This window comes from Humulus lupulus, chromosome 7, assembly GCF_963169125.1.
Source record: "Humulus lupulus chromosome 7, drHumLupu1.1, whole genome shotgun sequence".
Lineage (NCBI taxonomy): Eukaryota > Viridiplantae > Streptophyta > Magnoliopsida > Rosales > Cannabaceae > Humulus > Humulus lupulus.
The window spans coordinates 5260658-5280339 of NC_084799.1; the positions used below are offsets into that span (position 1 = coordinate 5260658).

Sequence of the window (19682 nt, forward strand, 5' to 3'; positions counted from 1 at the left end):
TTTTTTTTTTTTTGATATAAAAAAAGATTAACTTTTTATAATAATAATTAATGAACCAAAGTCTGTGTTTTGTGTTTTGTGTTTGTGATGAGATATATTCCATCATTGGAATTGATAAAGAAACTCTCACCTTTAAGGAGAGAGAGATGTGATCATCAGGTACATCAATCAAAATGAGATTTATTCGTTTATTATTAATTAATTAATTATTATTAGATCCCTATTTTCCATTCCTCATTCCAATGTTACTCTCTCTCTATATATATATGTATACATATATTTAACATATATTATTCATAATTTTGTTTTGAAAGTCAATAAAATACAAAAAGTTTTCACACGCACGCACTGTGCTATCATCAGTTTATTTTTATTTTTTTTTACTTTTAAATAATTATCTTTGAACTAAAAACAAATAAAAAAATTCGAAAATTTACTTTTTTACTTTAAGTAGTTAATTAAAAATATATGTATAACTCCATTTTTCAAAATATTTTTTTAAAATACACATTTTTTTTATTTTATTTTTAAATTTTATATTATACCATACATCAGCTTCTCTATATATTTCTCTACATTATTTAAATATTATATCTTTAAACATATTTTATTAATTAAAGTAAAATAAAATAATTGAAAAAGAAATAATAAATATATACTAAATGAAAGAGAGAAAACTTATAAAGAAAAATAATAATATTAAAATATTATATAAAGAATATGTAAATATTTTGTAAATGTAGATATAAATTAATTGGAATTTGTGCATAGCTATTATAAATATATGTATATATGTTTTTGTGAGTTTTAGCTAAATATTATAGAGAAAGTGCATTACAAAATACATCATCAAAATATATTTTTTTATAATTTACCTCAAACTTTTACATTATATCATACACCAGCATCTTTATTTTTTCTCTACATCATTTAAATATTATATTTTAAAAAAAATATTTTATTCATATTAAGAAATAAAATAATTAAATATAATAATATCACACTCATATATATATATATACAAAAGTTTATAAAAAAATAATAAAATATTTATAATTTTAAAAATAGTGTTTCACTACATATAGACAAATATTATTCATTTAGGTAAAAAAAATATAAATTTACATCACCAATCGGAAAACTAATTAACTATTTATTATCTATATTATAAATAATTGAATATTTTAGCTCTTCTATTGGAAGTGCTCTTAGTAGTGTATATTTAACTTTCATTTATCAAATGCTTTTCCAACGATTTTTAGGGAATATTATTAGTCATTTTGATTTAATAATATACACATACTTAAGATAATTAATTAATTATTTGTTCATATAATACATGTATCTGATAATGTTATATTAGTCAGAAAAAAGTTTATCTGAGTCAATGTGTAGATATTCTTATCCAAATATATATAACATATTGGGACTAACTTATCATTTCAAATTGAATTAATTCAATAAATACAAACATACACTCAACAACCCATGTTTTATGTCGGATTGAAATATAAAACAGACAAATTGATATATAATGTCTCTTCATATATATAACACTTTATTATAAGAAAAAGGTCTATATATATAGATGTATACAACATTACATATACGTATATATAATTTAGATCACTATCATGTACTATCATTACTTTATGATAATTATCATCAAGGAAGAAAAAATGGCCATGCAATGCAAGTACCCTAATATCAAATATTAATCATAAATATACGAGAAAATTGTGAAAATTGTTTCTTTTTTAAGTGATTTTATACCATGACCTACTTTTAATAATTTTTTGCAAAATGACATATGTCTAAATTTTGACTGAGTTGTTTAAATTTTTTAACTAGCTGTCTAAAATTTTCGACCGACTGTTTAAATTTTTTGACCAGCTGTCTAAATTATGAAAGGTTTTTGCAAATAATTATTAAAACTAGACTATAATGCAAAATAACTTTACAAAATAGAGGATTTTGTCAAGGAACCGTGAATCAAAAATGATATATAAATATATATATATATATTTATTGACATGCCTATAATGATGATCATACCCAACAAAGAAGGGACCACAATAATGTGAAGAAAAAAAAAGGTTTATATAAGGGAAAAGGAATCACATCATTTAAAGGATATAATGAAATGAGAGAACCCTCTTTCACCATATTATTCCTTCTAACATTTTCTTTTTCTTTTTTTTTTCATTTTATATATTCTCCAAAAAAAAAGCTTCTATTTATCAATGAGATATTCAAAGCTAATGCTTCTGCCACTAAATAAATAAATATATATTTATTAGAGTGTGATTCACTTTTGAATTTTGATCGATACTATACTTTCTAACTAAATGTACATTTAAGGCACATGAGTGGGTATATATATATATTAGTACTCTAGTATATACTTCTTTAATTTTTATTTAGAATATAGAATAGTATATACTATACTTTTAGCATAAATTATATAAGGTTGAATTTGGCTTTGAATATAAGGTGTATATACCTTAGATCATGTTTTTTTTGGAAAATAATCACAAAAGTTTGTACACAATAATAGATCACTTAAAGTTGTATGTTACATTTTGTAAAAAAAAATTATAAGATTTATATTGTTTTATTTAATAGTATATTATTTATTAGATTGAAATTGAATATTGTGCATTGAGTTTAATAATGGGGATTTTTTTATTTTTTAATTAGCAATTTCTCTGTTTTTTTTTCTTTTTTCAAATAACACACATTTAAATGAAAAAATTCTTTCTAAATAACACATTTTTTATATATAAAATAACAAATAACTTCTCAAATTTATATTTTCAATAAATTTTTATTTTTTTTTACATATAGTCACCCGACCAAAATTATTTAACACACAATTACATGTTCAATTTTTTAATTATTTCATTTGGTCTCCAATCATTTACATTTCGATGCATTATTTTAAATCATTAAAAGGAAGAAGATAGAGTTTATATTTTTTTTATTTTTTTCACAATAAAAATGATGTGTCAAAATATAAAGCATTGGCTGGAGGTTCCTGAAAATGATTGTAAGACAATTATTTGATTGTTAATAATAATAATAAAAAATATATCCATTTAAAAAAAACACAAAAAAAAAAGAAAGAAAGAGAGAAGTGGTACTCATTTTCCCTAGATCATTAAATTCCAATCCAACCACCAAATAATACAAAAATATATAAGCACAATCATATATATATATATATATGTTTAAATATTATTCTTTCACATTTGATAATCATAGAAACTTAAATATAAAGATATAGATATGTTTATATGACCAATGATGGCATTTTGGGCAGCCACACATAAAATACAATGAGTGCCCAAATCAATAATAATAATAATATATAGAGATATATAGATATAGATATGTATAGAGAGATTAAAGAAAATGATGAGAAATTTCTTGAGATTCCCTAAGGTGACAATTATGGACACAAAACCCGCACGAGTCTCTTCATTGGATTCCCTTACTTATGCCACCCTAACCTTAGACACACTGACACCCACATTTCTGACTAACACCTCATCTCTTTCTTTTCTTTTCTTTTTTATCTTCATTTTTCATTTAATTAATTACTACACTCACTCTATATTCATAAAATAAAAAACCTATACTAGGAACATATATTATTAATTTACCAGAAACCTACACTAGGAATAAATTTCATTAATTAATTTACCAGGGAATTGCTAAAGCCCAACTAGGAACAAAGTTAAGGAGTATCGAGCAAAATAGTTCCCAAAACAATTATTATTTCAATAAATATAACAATTTTAAAAAAAAATCAATAAACGGCTTAATACAACAAATTAATATAGCGAAATTTTACATTTACCCTTACTATCTTTAACATCTTTAGCTTTAGGTAATCAATAATATAAAATAGTTATTTCTCTATAATTTTAAAAATGAGGACATTAACTTATTCATACTATTATTTTTGGTCATTTACTATAATTTTCCTGTTATAATTCTATAATTTAATATCAGATCTCATATATTTGAATTTAATAAGTATTATGAGAAAGTGAAAAGCAACACTCAATTTACTAAGTTTATACATAGTGTTATCCCAAAAATTTGAAAAGAATGACGTGGCAGTAAAATTGACACATGGCATGAGTTAGTGGGGTGATCTGGCTTAGTAATGGCCTAATACATCAGTTAAGGAATTGGACAGATAGTCAAGCCAAATACGCCCGATCGAAAAGAATATTTGGACTGGGGGTTGCTTGGCTCAGACCTCAGTTTGAAGACCCTTATAATTAAATTGGAGCCAAGTCCAAGAAGTTGAAGGGGAGGTTTGAATTTTGGTTCAAAGTATAAAAGCAATAGGTCCGATCGGACCTAAGCTTAGGGGACCTCTTGTTAAGTTTGGCTCGAATGAGTTCAAAGAGAATGACCAAGGCTCAAGTTTTACTCAAGGGGAAAGCCACACAATGGCCGATCGGGTATGATGTGGAAGAGGTACACTTGGGCTTGAATGAGGTGAGGAAAAGTATACCTCGGACCACTTTGGTCCGAGGAGAAGATATTGAAGTCTGATCGAGCTTTGGTTGAAAAGGAGATGTTGGAGTCCGATCGGACATACTCATAGAAGAGGTACCTTGGACCATTTTGGTCCAAGGAGGTGATATGTAAAAGGAGGCTCGAACCACCTTGGTCCAAGGAGAAAGGTCCAAGGTCCGATCGGACCTTGGTTGAACAAAGGAGGCTCGGACCATTTTGGTCCGAGGAAAGGAGCATTGTGCCCGATCGGAGGTACCCATAGGAGAGCTACCTTGGGTTATTTGGGTCCAAGGTGATGGTGTGTAAAAGAAGGCTTGGACCCTTCTGGTCCGAGGAGAAGAGTCCAAGGTCCGATCGGACCTTGGTTGAACGAAGAAAGGCTCGGACCATGTTGGTCCGAGGAGAAGAAAGTTGTGTCCGATCGGACATGATGCTTATGGGGTGCTTTGGACCATTTTGGTCCGAGGAAATGCTAAGAAGACATGGCTCGGACCACCTTGGTCTGAGGAGGAGAGTGCAAGGTCCGATCGGACCTTGACTGAAGGAGCCAAAGAGGGTGGTTTGAACCACCTTAAGCCAAGGAGAGAACCATTGTGTCCGATCGGGCACAATGAAGGAGGATGCCTCGAATTTGCCCGAAGTAAGAAGCAAAGTAAGTACCTTCGGACGACCTTGGTCCGAGGAGAGCCATGCACATACCACCTTTGACCTACGTAAAGCTTGAAGAGTAGTCAACATGCATGAGAGACTACGTCAAACTGCCCGAAACTACTTCAGTGAGAATTGGTCCAAGCACCCGGGAATCTCTCAATCCTCATTTGAATTTAGGGATCAGTTGTATTTTGAATATTTATTTTGTAATATAAATATTAGGAAAATAATGAAATATCTCTATCTAAAGGGGATATCAGTTGAGAATCTCAGGTCTATAAATAGAGAGTTGGGAGGGTCGTAAAGGGACTTTTGGAAAAATCAAGAGTTAACTTGTGTTCTAGAGAGAGAAAGTGTTTTCCCTGAGAGAACCCCTTTTTGTATTCTGGAATATTTCACACTGAAGAAACTCAGTTGGCACGGTTCATCTGATCTTGAGCATGAATACATAATAAAATCTCTAAGTGGATTAGGCTATTACTGATCATCGGGGCTGAACCACTATAAAATCTCGTGTTATTTACTTTCATTGATAAAAACTATCTGTTGTCGTTTATAATTCTCTTGAAGGTTTGTCGTAATTGACGTTCTTACGTCGTTGGCTAAATTCACAGTCAACACATAGATATATATATAAATTTAACCAAAAACTCACCAAATTTATATAACATACACCATATGATGAAATATACTGTAATTAAAATACATGACAATTTTGCACTATTCCATATAAAAAATTACTTCGATCAATTATATTTATTTAAGATGATAAATAATCATAATTATGAGACCCGATACTAAATTGGAAGTTGTAGGTGTCGTAGTTGTCAATATTATTGTGATCCCTTTAGTGTTTCCCATTTCTATTTGATAAAATAAATAAATAAAACTTTGAGCTGAGATCTCTCTATTGTTTCGACTCAAAAGTTGGGACATTCTTAAGAAATTTCACTACTGTTTTTCTTTTCTATTTTTAGCCTTATCTTTCTCTTTCTCTGTCTCTGATATATTTGAGACCAAAAAGCAGAAAATGGCTAAACCCTTTTTTCTCTGCAAATCTTTTGCAGAGAAAGAAGAAGAAGAAGACAACAGAGTTACACATCACACAATGGGGTGGGTGTGGTGTGGTGGGGTGCACCTTTCTTATGGTGGAACCCTCTTCATCACCATACATAACTACTTAATGCTCTGAGATATTTACTTATTAATTTGAGGCAATATATATGCAATGCAAATGCAAACTAATTGAAACTGTATATATATATATATTTATATATATATATATATGATGATATCATATGATTATTGGTGGGGTATCTGATAAGAATATTTATATATATATAAGTACATTATTAGTACCCTTATAATTGTATAAACACTCTTGTACCAGTCCTATATTCAATGACTTGTCTCTAAATCATAAATATTCTGCTATATATATTCTTACGTTATGTACAAATATATATATATAAATCATAAAAATTTAACTACTTGAGAGGAAGAAGAAGAAGAAGAAGAAGAGAATATTGTACACACACAAAAAGAAGCTGTCTATGCTTTTTTTTTTTTTTTTTTCATGTTGTCTTAATATTAAACAAACCAAAAAACATATGATTACAATTAATAAAAAACCACTCTCTGCTCTAAAAAAAAAAAGAAAGAAAAATCAAACTCAAACACTTCCTCACTCCCACCACCATAGTCAGCCATACATATTAGAAAATGATAATAATAATAATAATAATAATATATACTTGATCATTAGTATACCCTACAAATTTGAAAACCCAATTACTCAAATTAACTAATATTTATTTAAAAAAAAAGCAAAAGCTAATAGTAGTAGTAATTTCTCTCTCTCTTGAGAAAAACATTCAAACACTTTGATCAATCAAAATAAAGACTAATTAAAGTCATCATCATCATCATCATCATAAATGGACCATTATATTTATATAGATATATATATAAATTAAGAAGAGTAGTCACACACTTTATTAATAGTAATAATATACTATTTTTTTTTTATTTTTTATTTTAATTTAAACTGAAATACCGCGAACTGCTAAGCAGAAGAAGAGCTCTAAATCTGGTGGAGCAAAGAAAGCAATGGGAGTTCTTTGAATGGAGAAATTATTGGAGATAACCCTTTGTTTTTTTGGGGCTGGTGGACACGTCACCACATCTGGTATTCGATATCTCTGACCTTTTGGCGTTGAGCAACCGCTTGTCGAAACGACGTCGTCCACTGCTTCGAACTCAATGCCTTCTGTTTTCGGCAACTCGTCGTTTGAAGAAGACGACAACGACGGCGACGATTGGATAAAACTTGTTGTCGTTTCTTCTTTCTCTTGTCGTTCGACCACACTCTTCTTGATCAACTGACTTTTTCTCTTGCTGCTGCTGCTCTTTCTGGCTGTTCTTGTTCTTGTTCGTGTTCTTCCAGAAGGACCCATTTGAGATGACTAGTTTTACAGCAAGGAAAAGAAAAACAGAGAGAAACCCAAGACAGAAAAAACTCAAGCTTGTACTATGTATAGTATGTATGACTATATATATATATGTGTATATATATATACTTTCGAGGCTTCTTCTTCTGTAAAAATCGAGACTTTAGAACAAACCCATATTGGAGATCATAATCATGACGATGATCAGACTCTATATATATATGTGTTAAAGCTAACAAAGGTCACTACTTTAAACCTTAGCAGAACAGAACACTACTCAAAAACCTTGACAAAATCATGACTTTGAAACTGAAGAAAAAAAAATCCCCAAAACCCTTGTTGTGTGTAAGCTTAGCTCACTTGAAATTGAAAAGCCCTAATTAGAAATGTTAAAACCCTATCGAGGTGAAACAGAGAGAGATAATAAACCAAGATTTCGGAATTCTAGGTATGAAAGCTGTTTATATGGGGATAAATACGGGCAGACTGACCGCTGCCCGTGTTGAGAGTTCAAATTTTTGGTACATTCCATTAAAGATATTGATTAAAATAATAAAGACATCAACTTGATTCATTACCCATAATAGTCTCAAAAGTATAGGTGAAAAAGTTGTGATTTTTATTTGTTTATTTGGTGTAAGTATAGGTTTATTTATAAGACTAAAAATTGTGTTTTTTTTTCTTTTCTTTTCTTTTTTCAAAACCCCACTTGTTCCCTTGGGTTTATTATTTTTTATTTAAATAACCAACTAATTAATAAGTGGGAATACCTGAGCAGAGTTTAGGTGATCAATTAAATAATTAAAAAATTAAAAAAAAAGAGGGAAAAAATAAATTTCAAAAATTGGGAGATTTGATACATATGTATATTATATACATACATAGGGATTATGTATAGAATACTTTGGGGAAATCACAAAAGGATGGCCACATGCCCGAGGAACAGTTAATAGTTAAGATTCTCATTCATAGTTATCTATATTAGCTTTTATTATATAAATAAATATATATAATATATTTTTTCTATTTAAAAGTTGAAAAATTGTCTGTATTATTAATCCCCTTGGTAGACATTTACATTAACAAATATTTTACTTTAATGCATAAACAAATAACAATCTCTCTTCTCTGCTGTTTTTGTTTTTATTTTATTTTTGTTTTCTTGTTTCTTTTTTGACCTTTTCTTTGAACAATTTCTGCTCACCACAGAGTATCCTAAAAGTGAGTTTAGCTAAAACATTTTCCAAAGATTTGGATCAACAAATACAAATTCATTACATGCAAATGCAAAAAAATTTAAACTTTTGCATGGCTGATTTTTTATTTCACTACAAATTTGAATTGTCTTATTTATAATAATTATTTTTTTTAAAATGTGAAAAATGAGAAACCAACACGTGGCTGCTGATTTTCAACTCTTGTGCATGGTTTACTAAACTTTATATTAATTTTAGTTTGATAGAACCTAAGTTTTTTCTAGATGATGTGTCGAATGAATTTGTGACCTTTTTTTCGATTAAATTCATATTCTGACAAGACCCTTTTAAGACTTTGTAGAAGAGTGACAGTGAGTTGCATTTCTTTTTCTTCTTTATAAGCATTAATTTCAATGGTTTTCTTCTTTTCATCCAACCAAATAATTAAAGAAAAAACAAAATTGTTTCACATGCCACTCTTCTACAAGTAATCTTTAAGACCCAAAAGAGGTTCAAGTATTTGGATAAGAAAATTTTACACTATAGCTAGTACTACTATCTTATGTAAATATTTAGAAAGATAATTATTTTAAAAAAAATTGTACACAATTTTATAATGGTTTTTATATATTATTCCTAATTCTTTATGCCACAATTTTTTTTTTCTTTTCTAAATGGTTGAAACAAGAACTTTTAGGACCCCAATAGCAAATAGCAGAACAAAATTCTTTTTTGTATTTGATTTAGACAATAGTTGTGTGCTAGATGATATTGTTGGTTCATTTTGGATAAGAATTTTTTCATTCACTATAAATATATATGGGATTTTTTTTTATCGGGGCTTTACTTTAAGCCCTACCGGTGAAGCTCTCAGTGTTCTCGACCCGTAAACAGTTTTCTGCACAATTTTTTTAACTGTGTATATTGTAGCTATTTAGAGAATCCTGCAAATTTTCAAAAAATTTCAAATAGTTTGCAGTACTGAAAATTAAATTTAAATATGTTGTTGCACGCGTGACTAATTTTTTTTATGCGCGTGGAAAGCAACATGTTTGAATCTAATTTTCGGTACTGTAAACTATTCAGAATTTTCAAATTTACAGAATGGTCTAAATATCTACAATATACACGGACATAAAAAAATCGTGCCGAAAACTATTCACGGACCCGAGAAGGCTTAAAAGTGATACCCAATAGAAAAATTATCATATATATATATATTAGTAATCTTCTTCTAAAGAATTATAAAGTTTTCTACGTAGGACATCTTTTTGTTAGTATTATTATATAGTTTTTGTTTATAAGACATGCAAAACTTACTGAGAGTGGTAGAAGTTTTTGCATGGAAAGTTAAGGACAAGGTTGACTTTTTTCACAAGAATTACTCGAGAAAGCTGCACAATAACAAGCTGTGTTTATTAACCCAAGTAAATAATAACACCTGGCCGGATTAATGGCTGGTCATACATGAATGCCATGCACAGTTTTAGAGCAAACTAATCAAAGTTACCAAAGTTCTTGAGATTCCCAAAAGTAATTAGCAAAACTAATAAAACCACACTTCTTTCATCTTAAAATTCCAAAACCCATCAGAACTTCCAAGGCATAATCAATATGATATATCTGTTCTTGGGATTTTAAACAATAATTATGATTAAATTGGTATATGATAATTAGTACATCACAAGCTTTGATAAGGCCCCATGAAGTTGTTATGGCCAATGAGGTGAAACATATAGAGACAATTGTTTTCACTCTAAATTTTAACAAAAACAGACACTCTGGGGAATCACAGATCGGAGTTTGAATACAACAAACAAGACAAGCTTATATATTTCGGTTCCTTTCTTTCTTGAGTTGAAAGAAAATCAGCAGAGTTCATCACCACTCACCACTAACACTGAGAAGAGAAGCTGAACAACTCCTTCACATGCATGAGTCATGCCTCACTGATGGAAATGCAGAATGAAAATTATACAATAATATATCAGCATGAAATGAATGTAGCAAAAATATATCTAAACAAACCACACATAAACCATAACGCTTTTCTATTTGAAACAGCTAAGTGTAAATCTATGCCAACCTGTTTAGCAGCTTAATCTCGGAATAAGGTACAAATATATAATAAATAAATAAACCCCACGTCAAATTAATCTCAACTAAGTAACAAATTCAAGTACTTTACTTGATATGTGAGAAGATACTTCAACTTAGTCAAGCCATAGCAAAAAGCAAGAGATTAGCCGAAAGTAGTTTTTGTGGTGCAATTATAAACATCAACCGTACAGCTCTTCAATGATTAAAAGTAAACTTCAAAAAAAAAATGGCATGTAGAATCTAACTAAACTCAATCAGCAGTTGCAAACTTGATACCTTCACCAAAATAAAACCAACTTTTGCCTGTGTGCCTAAATATAAATAGTATATGACTAAAAAGAGAATCCAAACAAAACACACAATGCTAAGCAACAAATATTCGAAATTGCATACAGTAAATCCATACCAAATCTTGTTCAGCATCTTAAATTCAAATTAAAAAATCAAAACCGACATCAGTTTGTTCATAACCAATTTGTACCAATTTTTTAGAACCCTATTTAACATAAGATAAGGCTAATCAATTGTCATACAATCAAACTAAATGCACCACTTTGAAACTGGAGCAATGCAATACAATCAAACTGAATGCAATAGCTTCTGTTGTATAATTCTAAACATCAATCCTACATATCCTCAATAACTAAAAGTCTAAAAGTAAACTTCCAGCAAAAAAAAAAAACATTACAAACAATAAAAGAGAAGAAAAAAATTAATACTATATGAAAACATACTACTTCCAAATCAGGATATTACGCAAAATTCCAAACAAAGAAAATGAAACTAAAGACACAACAAGTACGAACAGGGGAAAAAATGGAAGCAGAACTCCAACAAGGAGTCACCGTCCTCTTAAAAGAGCTTCGTCCAACTCCTCATGCGACGATGGAAACAATTCAATATATCGACTACCAAGAGTCATTCTATCCTTTGCCATTGCTGCTTTAGAATCTTCAGCTGTTGCAAACTCCACAAATGCTTCCCCAGTTGGCCTCCCTTCTGAATTCAAGGTGAAATGAATCGAGTCTTCTATCAACATAAAATCCTTAAAAAACTCAATAATATCATCTTTGCCAGCAGAAAATGGCAATCCCCTCAACCTTAATATCCCTGTATGTTCGGCGGTATCCTTCCCTTCATCATAAGATTTAGACCTTGGGATGCTCCGGCGAGGGGAGCCACCACCACGAGAATCTAAAACTTCACTAGCAATTGCCTTGTAATATTCCTGCCTCTTACTTCTGAATACTTCAACATATCTCCTGCCCATGTTCTGCCTATTCCTTTGAAGTGCAAAGTCAACTTGAAGGGGATACCCAAAAACACAAAAAGCTTCTCCTGAGAACTTTCCATTCTTGTGGACAAACAGAACATCAACTATGTCCAGACCATGGAAGAACTCAGCCACATGAACTTCTGTACAATCAAATGGCAGACCACGAAGTTTGACTACTGGGAAAGGTGGAGGTTGTCCTACATAAGCAAAAGGAGTTGGGTTGTACATAAAACTTGGACCAGGGGAAGTCCCATAAAATGAAGAGCCCTGTTCAACTACCCGCTGACGCTTTGCACCCATTTCACGCCCATCCCCACCATCGGCATATTTACTTTATGTTCCATTAATCATCAATCAACAGCAAAAAACAATGGAAAGCATCAATAAATAGTGCTATTCTAAAGAGATCAATAAAATGGAAATGCTTTGCACTGAATTATATCGAGATACACGTTCTTCTTTTTTCCATTAAGAAACATCTAAAACTCAAAAAACAAGTGAAGGAATATAAGGTATTCCCAAATAAACAACAAAATTTTCTAGAAATCTAATCAATTTAAAAGATAATTTTAAAACCAGATGACACTGATACTCACATAAATTTCAAAATAGATTATTCCGTCCCCCCTCATATCACTTTAAAACGATTATACATGAACTTATTGATAGCTTTACCTGAAGAAAAGCTTTAATTCTATTGAACATGCGGATGTGGACAAGAAAACAAGAAGACTAATCATCTAAACAACAACCACTACCACAACCACAAATTACAGAAGGTATTAGAGATATTTCACGGTTTGGTTTGGTTTGGTTACTGGAGAAGTTGGCTTTGGCTCTAAAGCAAATTTAGATGTTGAAAAACAGATAGATTCTACATCCACTTACTAAAAGTTCATAGAATATTTCATTACTCTTCTTTTCTTTTCTTTTCTTTTTTCATAATTAAAAACAGAAAAATACCTCCCAATTCCCATGGCTATATGCGTTATACTTAGTTCCAAATTATCATTATTACACCACTAATCCAACTGGAACAAAAAGATAATTAAATACCCACAAAAAAATTATGAGTATATAATACTTGTACAAAGCTGTTATCCCTCAACAAGATCAGAACCCCCAGTAAAAACTTGTTAAGGCTCAATCTTTAATAGAATACCATATTCCCAATACTTTAAAAAAAAAAAAAGGGTAATCAAAATCGATTATGAGCTAACCCAAAAATTAACAACAAGACATGAACTTAACTTCAACTTCATTCATTTCAGGGTAATTAATTCCAACTCAACCCTAAAATCTATTTCAAATACTTATTAAAAAAGGGGTTAATTCGGAAAAACTAGCAAGAACCATAAAAAAAGTCAGAAATCCAAATCTGGGTACAGTTAACATTGAAGAATACCAAGGAAAAAAAAGACATACCCTCTATGGAACATTGAAGTGGTTTCAAGTTTTAGAAACGGGTTTGCGACGAAAGCACCTGAGAGCTCCTTTCTCTGTCTGTATGCGTCCGTGTTCGAAGAAGAAAAAAGAGAGAAATTTAGTCGAACACTATTGCTCATCTATGGCTTTTCGGTCATTCAAACGACGTAGTTTCTTTACTCAAAGCCCAATGAAGGCCCATCTTTTGAGTGGGCTCTACGAATGTAAAGGATGTATAGATTTATACCACTTTTTTTTTCTTTAGTAGGAAATCACGTGTTTCACCAAGTAAAAATGTTTGGTTTTACAAATGATCCAATCCAACCATTGTTTCTTTCTATAATTAACTATAATATTTGTTGAGGCATGAAATAGTAGAGTGCCTCAAAAATAGGAAATGATCTAGAGAATATTGAAATAAATGATGAATTTAGTGGATACTGAGATAAGGATAATGAATAATGATTAAGACACATTCATGTTACACACTTAAAATGCACACAATTATGTGACATGAATCTTAAAACATTTTTTTTCAAGTTTAGGATACATGTCACATCATTATCCCTAGCATTACTCTAAAAAATAAATATCGAGGAAACTTGAACGACGAGCATAACAACCATCTCAACCCGATTTTGACACCATATAACAATGTGGCAATCTAATCAGCATTTAACAAAGTCAAAAAAATAGGGTGGTGATAGTTGCACTATTTTGATATATTTAAATACTTTTCTCATAAAAAAAAAATATGAGCACTATATGCTACTCGTCACAAAAACATGTAGGGTACATCTTTTTGTTTTTGACAAAAGACGAATTTCATATATAAAAATATTCTTGTAATACATTGGTCTCAAACACGTGGTAGAATTCCTTCTAACCAAGTAAACCCATCATCTATTGAAAGTAAGTACATGCTTAAGGGCTAATCCAAAAAAATGGATAACAAGTGCAATATGTCAATATCTCAAATGATAAAGATTCATTAAGCAAACATTAGGCTTAATAGCCTCATATTATTAAGCAGTGCAAAACTTTCTTAGTGACATATTTGAACTAATGACAAGAGCCATTGTCCAAATGACACCCCACATCTTGATTGAAATTAAATATCGGCACCAAGAAACATTTTTGTATCGACTACCAACAAGGAGTCATCGTCTTCTTAAAGGAGCTTCGTCCAACTCCTCATGTGATGAAGGAAACAATTCAATATATCGACTACCAAGAGTCATCCTATCCTTCGCCATTGCTGCTTTAGAATCTTCAGCTGTTGCAAACTCCACAAATGCTTCCCCAGTAGGCCTCCCTTCTGAATTCAAGGTGAAATGAATCGAGTCTTCTATCAACATAAAATCCTTAAAAAACTCAATAATATCATCCTTGACAGCAGAAAATGGCAATCCCCTCAGCCTTAATATCCCTGTATGTTCGGCGGTATCCTTCCCTTCATCATAAGATTTAGACCTTGGGATGCTCCGGCGAGGGGAGCCACCACCACGAGAATCTAAAACTTCACTAGCAATTGCCTTGTAATATTCCTGCCTCTTACTTCTGAACACTTCAACATATCTCCTGCCCATGTTCTGCCTATTCCTTTGAAGTGCAAAGTCAACTTGAAGAGGATACCCAAAAACACAAAAAGCTTCTCCTGAGAACTTTCCATTCTTGTGGACAAACAGAACATCAACTATGTCCAGACCATGGAAGAACTCAGCCACATGAACTTCTGTACAATCAAATGGAAGACCACGAAGTTTGACTACTGGGAAAGGTGGAGGTTGTCCTACATAAGCAAAAGGAGTTGGGTTGTACATAAAACTTGGACCAGGGGAAGTCCCATAAAATGAAGAGCCCTGTTCAACTACCCGCTGACGCTTTGCACCCATTTCACGCCCATCCCCACCGTCCGCATATTTACTTTATGTTCCATTAATCATCAATCAACATCAGAAAAACAATGGAAAGCATCAATAAATAGTGCTACTCTAAAGAGATCAATAAAATGGAAATCCTTTACACTGAATTATATCGATACAAGTTGTTCTTTTTTCCATCACTCAAAAAACAAGTGAAGGAATACAAGGTATTCCCAAATAAACAACAAACTTTTCTAGAAATCTAATCAATTTAAAAGATACTTTTAAAAGCAGATGACACTGATACTCACATAAATTTCAAAATAGATTATTCAGGCCCCCCTCATATCACTTTAAAACGATTATACATGAACTTAATGATAGCTTTACCTGAAGAAAAGCTTTAATTCTATTGAACATGCGGATGTGGACAAGAAAGCAAGAGGACTAATCATATAAGCAACAACCACCACCACCACCACAAATAACACAGAAGATATTAGAGATGATTCACGGTTTGGTTTGGTTACTAGAAAAGTTGGCTTTGGCCCTAAAGCAAATTTAGATGTTGAAAAACAGATAGATTCTACATCCACTTACTAAAAGTTCATAGAATATTTCATTACTCTTCTTTACTTTTCTCTTTTCATAATTAAACATAAAAATACCTCCCAATTCTCATGGCTATATGCGTTATACTTAGTTCCAAATTATCATTATTACACCACCAATCCAACTGAAACAAAAAGATAATTAAATACCATACCCTCAACAAGATCAGACCCCCCTAAAAAAACCTTGTAAAGGCTCAATATTTAATAGAATACAATATTCCCAATACTTAAATAAAAAAAGGGGAATCAAAATCGATTGTTAGCTAACCCTAAAATCTATTTCAAAAACTTATTAAAAAAAGAGGTTAATACGGAAAAACTTGAAAGAACCATAAAAAAAAAAAGTCAGAAATCCAAATCTGGGTACAGTTGACATTGAAGAATACTAAGAAGAAGAAAAAAGACATACCCTCTGTAGAACATTGTAGTTGCTTCAAGTTTCAGAAATGGGTTTGCGAAGAAAGCACCTGAGAGCTCCTTCTCTTCTCTGTGTGCGCGTCTGTGTTCGAAGAAGAAAATTGGTTGAAATTTTTGCTCATTCAAACGACGTAGTTTCTTTATTAAAAGCCCAATTGAGGCCCATCTTTCGAAGTGGCCTCTACGGCTGTGAAGGGTGTATAGATTTATACCACTTTTCTTTTTTATTTTGTAGGAAACCACATGTTTCGCCAAGTAAAAATGTTTGGTTTTACATATGATCAAACCATTGTTTCTATAATAAAAAACTATAATATTTGTTCAGGCAGAAAATAGTAGAGATTAAGAGATTAAACATAACTAAAAAGAATTGGCATTTCTATTATTTATATATATATATATATCGAAAGAAGAGGAATGTACAAAAATGCACGAAAAGTTAAAAAATATATATATAAAAAATATGGTGCATTACAAAAATACAGAAGGGGCAAAAGTGTAAATATGGAGTGGTAAATTTGTAAATAACAGTGGTAAAATACAATTTTTTGTGATCAATGTTTACAAACTTGTAAATATCTCTTACAAAATTGTAAATATCTATTACATGTTTGTAAATAATATTTAAAAAAATCAATTATAGAATTGTAGATTTTTTTTTAGATAAAACTTACAAACAAGTTTCTAACTTTTTTTTTTTAATTTTTGTAACAATAGTTTACAAATCTAGTTTTACAACTAAGAAATATATTTTGTAACTAAAATTTACAAAAATATTTTGTAGTTAATAAATCATAACCAAAATATACATAAAAATATTATATTTTTCTATATTATTACAATATTGTACCAAAAAATTATAGGAACCGTCATATTTATGCTATACAACTAAAAAATATAAATTTAAGATATTCATTGTTTATAAAACACTTTATTAAATATATATTTATATGAAAATGCAGTTACAGAGTGGTGAAATACAATAATTTTTTAAACAAATTTTGCATTTTTGTAACAATAGTTTACAAAATTAATTTCACAACCAAAAAGTTTATTCTTGTAACTAACATTTACATAAATATTTATAAATTTATTTAACATGATTGTTACAAAGATTTACAAAACTAAATTTTTTAACTTTAATATATATTTTTCTAACAAATCTTGAAATTTGGACTAGATTATGGTTTTGGTTTAATATTAAGTATTGAGATTTGAATAGTTATGATATTCAAAAAAATATAATATTTTTTGTTACTATTAATATATATTACAAAAGTTCATGGCATCATCAAATAAGCACAAAATTATTTCATTTTTATAATTGGAGGCATATCTTAAAATTTTGTCTTTAATAATATAAAATGATATGTCTAATTAATGTTGTCAATATATATCAAAAATAAATAAATTAAATAAAGCATGTGATAATTTTGAAACTTTTAGATTAATTTCACTTTTCTCAATAAAAAAGAATAATTTATAGAAATATTAAATAAATAAATGTAGAGTGATTTGATAAAAAAATATATTTATATATATATAAAATGTTGATTTGACTAAAGCAAAATGTTGACTAAAAGTTACAGATCCAATACACAAAATGATATCAACTAAGGAGAACAAAAAATTCCATACACAGTGAAGCACCATAATTTTGTAATTTATTTAATTTGCTGTATAAAACAATTATTTTTTTAAATTACCGTGTAAAATGTAATTTTCTCTTAAAAAGAAATGTTGAATTGATGGGATTCTAAGATAAGGAATAAATATCGAAGAAACTAGAACAAGTAGCATAAAAACCATCTCAACCTTGGCACTAAGAAATGAGCATAGCAGTCACTTGGATCTCAACACATTATAAACACTAAACGATAAGCACAATAGCGATCTTCATATTGACATCATATAATAATAATAATGTGACACGTGTTAGTCTATTCAGTATTTATTAAATGCATAAAAATATGCTACTCGACACGAGGACAAGATAGGAAGGTACATTTTGATAACAAAACACCAATAATGAACTTATCACTATCGAAATTACTTACTTAATGGCTAATCCAAAAACAACATATGTAAAGACATATAACAAATGTAGTATCTCTAATGATAAATATTCATTTATCGTATATCAGGCTTAATAGCCTCTTATTATTAGGCCGTGCAAAAAAAAAAAATAGTGATATGCCATTTGAACTAATGACAAGAGTTATTGTTGAAATGACACCTCACATCTTGATAGTGTTATGGTCAACATCCTATTTCAACCTCTTAGTCAACCTCAGTTTTCAAAAACATATGTCGGATAATTTTTTTTTCTAATTTTTTTCCATGGCAGTGTTTGTTATAGTTACAGCTGTTATATTATTTTATATAATATAACGTTTAGATTAAATAATGTGACAAATGTGTTTGTCACATATTGTAACATAATAATATTGAGAGTTACAAAATCAGCTACAAATTTGTAACTTCCAAAATCACCCAATAATATGTAGATTGAGAATTACGCATTTTGAGATTGGATTTCATAAGCGATAATGTGATATGGTTGTTGAAGATACGTTTTTAACTCTCATTATGTATATGAAGGTTACAAAATCAAGTGGGAAAGGTATGTGACGTTTTGAGAAAATGTGTAAAATTTGGAGGCTGTAACAGCCTCCAGGCTGCAGCCAAGAGCATCTCAGGGTTCGACCTGGGAGTTAGAGGCTCACAGCAGCGACCTGGGGTGTTGACAACCATATTCTATTTTTCTCTTTTTCAATTTGAACGTTTTCAAAACCCAAGTAACTCATAAATCTTAATTTTAATTATATAAACATCCAATTAAACATTGGTGTTATCCCCAAAAATTGGAGTTCGATGACGTGGCAATCAGAAGTGACAAGTGGCAATACATGGTCCGTAAACGACACATTAATAGCCAATAAGTGTATTGGCTCTTCGGAGTTATGATAAAGTGATCTGACCGACCTGGTAGAGATTCTGTCAGACCGATAAGGATTTTTGACTGACCAGTCAAGTGTCATGACCGACCAGTCATGTGCTTGTCTGCCCAGTCATGTGCTTGCCCGACCAATGAGGTGTTTGTCTGACCAGTTAAGTGTTTGGCCGACCAGTGAAGTATTTGGCCGACCGGT

At 30.4% G+C, this 19682-nt stretch overlaps 3 protein-coding genes across 6 annotated transcripts; all 3 read right to left on the bottom strand.

The window, feature by feature from the left end:
* Positions 1-7027: 7027 nt before the first annotated feature.
* Positions 7028-8232, bottom strand: LOC133790434 (cyclin-dependent protein kinase inhibitor SMR13-like). The gene has a single exon (XM_062228071.1). It carries the CDS (start codon positions 7641-7643, stop codon positions 7230-7232), a length of 414 nt encoding a protein of 137 aa, XP_062084055.1. The 5' UTR covers positions 7644-8232; the 3' UTR covers positions 7028-7229.
* Positions 8233-10425: 2193 nt separating this feature from the next.
* Positions 10426-16628, bottom strand: LOC133790435 (uncharacterized). Of its 3 annotated transcripts, XM_062228074.1 has the most exons (3): positions 13635-13791; positions 11740-12540; positions 10426-10782 (listed from the first exon to the last, which is right to left on the bottom strand). In XM_062228074.1, the coding sequence occupies exons 1-2, from the start codon at positions 13772-13774 to the stop codon at positions 11775-11777; spliced, it is 906 nt and encodes a 301-aa protein (XP_062084058.1). In that variant the 5' UTR covers positions 13775-13791; the 3' UTR covers positions 10426-10782; positions 11740-11774. The 3 variants fall into 3 exon arrangements, with proteins under 3 accessions (XP_062084058.1, XP_062084059.1, XP_062084057.1); XM_062228075.1 differs by lacking the exons at positions 10426-10782; positions 13635-13791 and adding an exon at positions 16523-16628 and having other exon boundaries at positions 11440-12540; XM_062228073.1 differs by lacking the exon at positions 10426-10782 and having other exon boundaries at positions 11440-12540.
* On the bottom strand, positions 14604-16648 carry LOC133790436 (uncharacterized). 2 transcript variants are annotated; one of them, XM_062228076.1, is made up of 2 exons: positions 16523-16648; positions 14604-15560 (listed from the first exon to the last, which is right to left on the bottom strand). In XM_062228076.1, exons 1-2 carry the CDS (start codon positions 16534-16536, stop codon positions 14795-14797), a joined length of 780 nt encoding a protein of 259 aa, XP_062084060.1. In that variant the 5' UTR covers positions 16537-16648; the 3' UTR covers positions 14604-14794. The 2 variants fall into 2 exon arrangements, with proteins under 2 accessions (XP_062084060.1, XP_062084061.1); XM_062228077.1 differs by having other exon boundaries at positions 16581-16601.
* Positions 16649-19682: the final 3034 nt, after the last annotated feature.